At 40.4% G+C, this 7,558-nt stretch overlaps 1 protein-coding gene across 1 annotated transcript in view; it reads left to right on the forward strand.

The window, feature by feature from the left end:
• The window catches only part of phf14 (PHD finger protein 14), a 29,160-nt gene extending 26,316 nt beyond the window's left edge, over positions 1-2,844 (forward strand). The window contains exon 12 of the mRNA XM_035681016.1: positions 395-2,844. Coding sequence (XP_035536909.1) covers positions 395-401 — 7 coding nt within the window. The 3' untranslated portion in view covers positions 402-2,844. The remainder of the gene's footprint in view (positions 1-394) is intronic.
• The last annotated feature ends 4,714 nt before the right edge of the window (positions 2,845-7,558 follow it).

Raw genomic sequence — 7,558 nt, forward strand, 5'->3', positions numbered from 1 at the left:
AATGCTATCAAAATGTACAGTATGCTGAAAATAATATGTAAGGTAGGTCGTTTCAACACCCACCATATCCCAAATGTTCTTACCTGCTCTTACCTGCCTTTATTTGTGCGTGCAGGTTTATTATTTGAGATTCAGCCATTTTTTTAATATTGGCTTTTATTTAAGAATTTACCATTTCAATGTATTATGCAGTAACAACTTCTACTGCTTTTTGAAATATATCCATGGCAAGAGCAGAGTCATGGAAATAGATGAAATAAAAAGCCCTACACTTAAATACCAAAGTGTTTGTGTTTTATTTGTCATTCTCTTGAAGCAGTGTTTAAGTTGTAAGGGTTGCTGGTCGGGGTGTGAGGTGTGCTGCCCTGACTCTTTGTATCTTTGCATTGCACAGGTTGTGAGAGCCGGGGCAGCCACCTCACCTCCCATAAAAACTCGGGGACAGATGACCAGTTGGCTTAGAGACAGAGAGAGGCAAATTGAGGCGTTTGAAGAATGGCGCTCGAGTCAGACTGAAGAACGTGACCGCCACGCTGCCCCGCAACCTCCTCTGATCCGAACTGGACCAACAACTGTCCAACGAAAAATTGAGCGGAACTGTCAAACATTTTTGGTTAATGTTGGACTGCTTTTACACACTATGACTAACTGGCCAATTGTAGCTTCAGTTGCATCAGTGCAGTTGTCTGCATCTACAAAGTTTTGACCAAGTAAGAAAAAGTTATGTATTGATACATTTCATGTATTTAACCATTTTGGCAAATAACCACAACACTTTTCTTGTGCTACTTAGGTAGCATTAAACACAAATAAGTAGAGAATAACCAGAGAGCTTACTATGGAGCCAGTTGATGGATACAAGTGTTCCAGATTTCATTTGTAAGACTCCTAGTCTGTGTCATTACTTATTTAAAGCTGCAGTAGGTAACTTACTACTAATTTGTGTCATATTTACTGAAACCTTAACTATATCCTGACAGTAGGTACATTAGACAGATAATCTGTGCAAAAATCAGGTTCCTCTGCCTTCTCCTAGTGCTCCTAATGGTATTTGCAAGAATCCACCAGGCTCAAAGAAGAACAACCAATCAGAGCCAAGAAAGACAGTTTTGGTTTGAAGCTTGAGGATAGTTGATTGTTCAGTCTAATTCCCAGGGTTCCAAAGCCCTGGGGGACAGACTCAACAATCAACTATCTTTCTCAACTAATCGTTCTATCACTAGGTGCCACCATGTGTGTTGTCAGAAAGTTAATTTTTAATTGTATTTCCTTTAGAAACAGAGGTTAGACAGTGACGATCTATCAGCTATGAATCGGAAAGCAGTTTGATTCGATAGGACAGTCAGTTTTTTGATGATTACAGTTTATCCACTATTGAAGACCACTGAAAATGCCCGGTTTTCCATGAAGAAGCACCGTTTTCTAGATAGTTCAAGTGCCCATGGAATCTTTCAGATTTTCAAATTTGGCTGTGTCCAAAGCCTCTGCAGGAAATTAGTGTAAGATTCCAGGCTTGTTGATGGTATTGCTCGCAGTGTGGATAGCAAAAAGTGCTAATAAACTGCTGCACTCAGCTGATTTTTGCATCTTCTGACTTATCCCTAATAACTTCTCTCTTTGTCTCTTGGTGCTCACCTGCATCCAACATGTATGCGAATTCTTTTAGATCAGCTCTTTTTTTCCCCCATTGGTATGAGGCTTTTGCCCTCCCCTACGACTGCTTATCAGTACCAATCACTATTTGATTGAAGTCATCTGACACCCAATCACCCTGAGCATTTCAGTGTGAATTTGCTTCATTGCAGACGCACTTGAACTTAGGCTTTCCCAGATTTTAGTGTTGTCTTGTGTTTTCTTAGTAAATGGAGGACCAGAATTAAGAAAAAGTCAGTGTCGTGTATAGAAAAGCCAACTTGTTTCTTGTGTTTCAAGTGTAGCAGCTACCATAATGCTACTGTAAAGCATCTGTAGTAGAAACAAACTAGTGTAGTTAGCTGTAATAGCACATTAGTCCAAATGTCTCTAGTGTCTTAAGGCATTTAGAAGTCTTCCTCTGTCTCCACATCTTGAAGTGACAGTTAAACTGACACGTCCTCAGAAAGAAGCCCAGCTTTGTCTCCACGTCCCTGGTGGCCCATAGTCAGTGCTGTCAAAACAACAGCTGCTTGCTGCTGTGTCAGGGCTCATGACAAGTGTCACATTCTGCCCTCATATGTCACTCTGTTGCCTATCCAGGGCCTTATATGCATGCTTTCGGGAGCAGTCTAATCCATGCAGTTTACTGCTTTTTGTCTCTCTGGAGTGTGTCCACAAACGCCACACTGGGTTTGTCTTTGGGGTTGAGATCCTTCCTGACCGGTCCTTTCCCATCTCATACTCAACCAGTCTCAAAGACTCAATGCATGGCTATATCTATTTACTCAGATCTGTACATTAAATTAAACCTGAAAACAAGTGATGTGGTCTTGTAGAATTTGAATGCCAGGTAGCTGTGTAGTGTGACAATGTGTACAGTATTTATTGAAGAGGCCAAACATACATGTCTTTCTTTTTTATGCCTACATACTTGATTATATATCATAAGCTTGTGTTGTAAACAGAGTTCAACTCTACTTTGTGATGTAGTCCTAAAGCGACTAACATATTTTCTTTTAATTGCCAAACATTTGTTTACATGCTTTAAGGGAATATTTCTGATTAACTGTGTACTGTATACTGTATTATTGTGATACTGTATAAGGTAAGAATGTGAATGTTGCTGCTGTTGTGTATGTGAAGTGTCTCAGCCTCTGGCCTATAGCTCTTGAAAATTAAGCAGAGCTTTAATAAACTCTTGACTTTTTCACCTTATTGCTGCAGTGATAAATGAGTGTCAGCCAGCTAATTAATTGTTCTAAAGGTGCGGCAGCGGCGGTCCGTTTGTGCGTGTAATGCCCTCTGTCATCTGTGATTTATCACCTGGGAAGTGGCCTTCTTGTTGGGGAGAGTGGGGGGTGGTGGCTCAGATGAAATGTTGCTTCTCAGCCCACTGCAATCTAGAAGTGATCTGCAGGATTCTCTTACTGCAGTCACTCACTAGGTTTGATAAGCATAGACATTTTTAAACACTGTTGTAGCTGTTGATTGCCAGTGTCTTGACCTTTTAGCTATTTTCACTAGGGCTGCACCATTTGGTAAAAGAGTAATATTTTTATAATATTATTTTGACAGATATTGTGATTGTAATATGATTCACAGTTAGTGGGAATGATCATTTTTGCATCACAATTTTCATTTTCATTGGAAAAAAAACTATTGAAATCAGGATGATGTAACATTTGTAGCAGCACCACAGTACTTCATTATTATGCTGTTTTGTCACACGTTTTACCTTGCTGCTGCAATTTTGAAATTGCACTTGCATTGTTCCTGGAAAACCTGGGAATTGAGAGACTAGTTTTCCAGTCATTGAAACACCTGGAAGTTGAATAAAAGGATCTTAAATATCCTTAAGAACATGGGACCCTAAAAGCGGACAACCCATAGAAAGTTGAACCACACTGATTATTTTCAGGTAAAGAATAAAAGTCAGAAACAGAGGTCATTGCAGAGAACACAAAGACATTTTTATCTACAGATGCCACAGGCCACCTTCCATGGAGTCCATGTTTCTACAGTAGCCCAGAATGGACAAACCAAACACAGGCTCTAGATACAACCTTTTTCAAGTTTTACAGTCATTGTACTTTTCTACACACTCTCAGGCGCCACTTTTCAGTAAGGTCAGCTGCTAGTCAGGGATGCCAGGCAGTTTCTTTAGTGAATCTGGAAGTTCAGACTAGATCCCTAAATCTACGCTGCGCGCCTAGAAAGGGTCTAACCGCGAGTAGGTATACTAACAAGGACACTGAGAAAATGCTTCAAACTTTTTGACTGCCAGACAATGCATTTGTGGTAGAATGCGAGTTATGTGCTTATTAAAGTATGTTTTTAAGTATTGCTTCATGGCTTAAAAATCATGATTAATTATTTGCAAACAGTGCAGTAACTGCAGTCTTAGTGTCTTTCTGAGCAATTCTAAATGTTAAAAAGTTAAAGTAGATGAGCAATTAAGAATTTAAGTATTTTGTGAGGTTTAACCTCAGGTGATTTACGAGTCTGGTATTTTCGTACACACTCTCAGGCGCCACTTTTCAGTAAGGTCAGCTGCTAGTCAGGGATGCCAGGCAGTTTCTTTAGTGAATCTGGAAGTTCAGACTAGATCCCTAAATCTACGCTGCGCGCCTAGAAAGGGTCTAACCGCGAGTAGGTATACTAACAAGGACACTGAGAAAATGCTTCAAACTTTTTGACTGCCAGACAATGCATTTGTGGTAGAATGCGAGTTATGTGCTTATTAAAGTATGTTTTTAAGTATTGCTTCATGGCTTAAAAATCATGATTAAGTATTGCAAACATGCGTAGAGCTGCGTTTAGTGTCTTTGCTGAGCAATCTAAAATGTGAAAAAGTTAAAGTAGATGGCGAATTAGATTAAGCTATGTTGTGAGGTTTAAACTTAGATGACTTGACAAATTATTAAATTTAAAATTGATGTAAACGTGTTTAGATTTCATAATTAATGGTGATAGAATATTCTTGTAGACAGAACAATATAATCAAATCACGGAATAATACATTGAGCGAGTAAAGTACAGTCGAGACCACCACTAGAGTCCTAGTTTCGCGCTAATAAAAGGCAGTTTTTCCTTGGTTCCCGTCGCCAAGTGCTGTCATGTGGGAACTGTTGGATCTCTAAATAATGTTAAAAGGAGTTCGGTCTAGACCTGCTCTATTTCAAAAGTGTCCTGAGATAACTTCTGTTATGAATTGGCGCTATACAAATAAGATTGAATTGAATTGAATTAACTACACCTACTGTGGTTTACATTGGTTTTCGTTGGATTTTGTAGTTATTGTAATGTTAAGGTAGAGCAAGACTGGACTGGAAAATTTGTCACAAGATAAAACATTTGAAAGTTCAATTTCAATCATAACTAAATCACAAGGAAGTTTTTCCTTGTCGCAGTCGCCAAGTGCTTGGCCATGGTGAGAACGGTTGGGTCTAATAATTTTATAAGGAGTACGGTCAAGACCTGCTCTAGTTTTGTTTTGAATTGATGCTATACAAATAAGACTGAATTGAACCGAATTGACGAAAACTGTAGTTGCCTTTGTAGGGTAGTACACACTGGTCCTTTTAACAGTTGATCTGAACCCAACCGATGCTGGAGATTTGAAGCCAAAACCAAAGTTAATATTTTAGAGTCAAAAGTCAAAATATACACACATTTTTGATAAATATCCTTTAAATTTGTTTCATAAAAAATCACATAAACTTGTCAGTGCTCCCTAGTGGACAAACAATGTAGACACTTTTCCTGTTACTTCACCTGACATATGTGCCAATACATCTATCATTAGCTAATATTTTTTGGTCTGACTCTAATTAATCTTAATGAAGCTTGATGCTGGCGTAAGAGTAAAGGTTAGGGGGCATCACTAGAAACATATTAATGGCAGTAGTTGAGCTTTTAAGTTCATCACTAACCTGAATGTGTCTAAAATAACATATACACAAAAAATCGAAACACTTATTGGACATTTTATAGGGCTTTCAGCCATACTTCATGACCTCCATCAGAGGATTAGGTTGCTTGATCACTTTTCTTTACATATACAGCTCTTCATCTGCTGATGAAGGCCACCAGATGTGGCTGAAAGCCCTTGGAAATGTTCCAGTAAGTGGAAGAATTGTTTGTCAAATTGCCAGTAGTGCTTGAGATTTTTTGCTGTCTGATACTGCTGCCCCCAGCATTGTAAAAAGCCAATATAAGATTTGGTAAAATACTAGAGCAAAAGGCCCTTTGTCTGCAGGTGGATGGGCAGCCTTTGTTCTTTAAACAATTGCATACAACACAGAAAGAGAGAGACATTTTCGTTTTCAACATGGTGGCATCTCTGCGAGATGAAACCAACTCACCGTGGCGAACTGTAGCTGCCCCAATCCCTCATACTCGACCCCGGGGTCCTTGGGGACTGTACAGCAGCCGGCAAACCAGAGATCAGCTCAGCTACAGCTGGTTTCTGGTGAGGGGATGAGACTGAGGCCAGGAGGCGCAGGACGAGGAGGGGCCGAGGGATAAAGAGAGAGAAAAGCTAGCAGGGAGGTTCTGGAAAGCAGTAACCTTTCCAATGATGAGTGCGCTTCCCATTACTGCTCTGACACCGGATCTGGGGAGATGATTTAATGGCGGCATTTTGTTTTTGCTGACTTCACCCTTTTTCCCCCCTATTAAAACAGAAAACATAAGAGCTGGGACTGGGACTGTGTGGGAAGTGTGGCCAAGCAGCTAAAATCTATTACTCCTCAACTTCTTCCCCCGTCTCTTTATCCCACTGATTCCACCACAGTGTGGGTGCACTCAAATGCTTTCTGAGGTACACGCTCTTCCCTCTTCTCCTCCTTAACTGGTTTCTGTCTTATCATCCTTTTACCGCACTATCCTGCCCCCTAACCCATTTTTTTAATCATTACACACCGGATATGAACCACAAAGCCCTACGGGAGCCTTATATCTTAATTGATGACCTTGTCATAGACTTGTTTTAATGGAGTTGCAGTGTGCTACAAGCTGTTTGTATTTTTAGTGGAATTTCTGTAGCATAGTACCAGTAGAGTAGTCTTGAGTTTCTGGCCGGGTCAGACAGTACAAGGCTCCAGTTTGTCCCGTAGTAGTGAGGGCAGAGACCTGATTCTGAAATCAACTCCTCTCCAGGTTTGTACCCAGTTCACTGGGGCCCCCTGCTGGAAAATATGAGAAACTTCACACACATTAAATCAAGATCACCCCTCTTCACTTCCCTTCCAGCCCTGTGAATGAGTTGTGTCTAGATGAGCTAATAAAGGCAGCCACTCTGACTTGGCTTCCTTCATAGGTGCGACTTCTGCAGTCCATTCATTACTTCCCCCTCTTGTAAAACAATGGCTCTTTTATAACGTTGCACTGACCCAACAGTAAATCAAAAAAGTCGGAGGTTCACAAAGTCCAATAATCCAGTCCTTTCTATGGAAAGGCACTGGCACACTTTGTCATGGATGAGAGTCAATGTCTGAGCGCTTTGTGACATATTGATTTCTGTCACGTGGCCACTCCCAAGATAATTGCATTGCCCACTTGTGATAAATTCATTGCCTTGTTTCAGTCACTTGGGCTCAGACACGAGTGCTGCTGGAAAGAAAAGAAGTTTTTGAGGTCCACAAACCCACTGTCAATACATGGACCCATGACTGTGGATACAAAGCAGTTGGGAAGCAACAAGCATCAATAACCTCACAGGTTCTGTGTCTCACCATTAGGGTTATTTAGCTTGGTGCGTCATTTCTGTGCTTTTGATTTGTGTCACTGTTTTAGTAATCTGTTTTGGTTTTGATAAGGAAAGGAGAACATGGGAGCTGATGCCTTTCTAAACAGCTAATCGAGGGGTTGAGACGCTTCAGAAGCTAATCAAAATGGGCAAAATGATAATTCCCTTAACAAG

This window comes from Morone saxatilis, unplaced genomic scaffold (genome assembly GCF_004916995.1).
Source record: "Morone saxatilis isolate NCDOM2014 unplaced genomic scaffold, NCSU_SB_2.0 Contig9, whole genome shotgun sequence".
Lineage (NCBI taxonomy): Eukaryota > Metazoa > Chordata > Actinopteri > Moronidae > Morone > Morone saxatilis.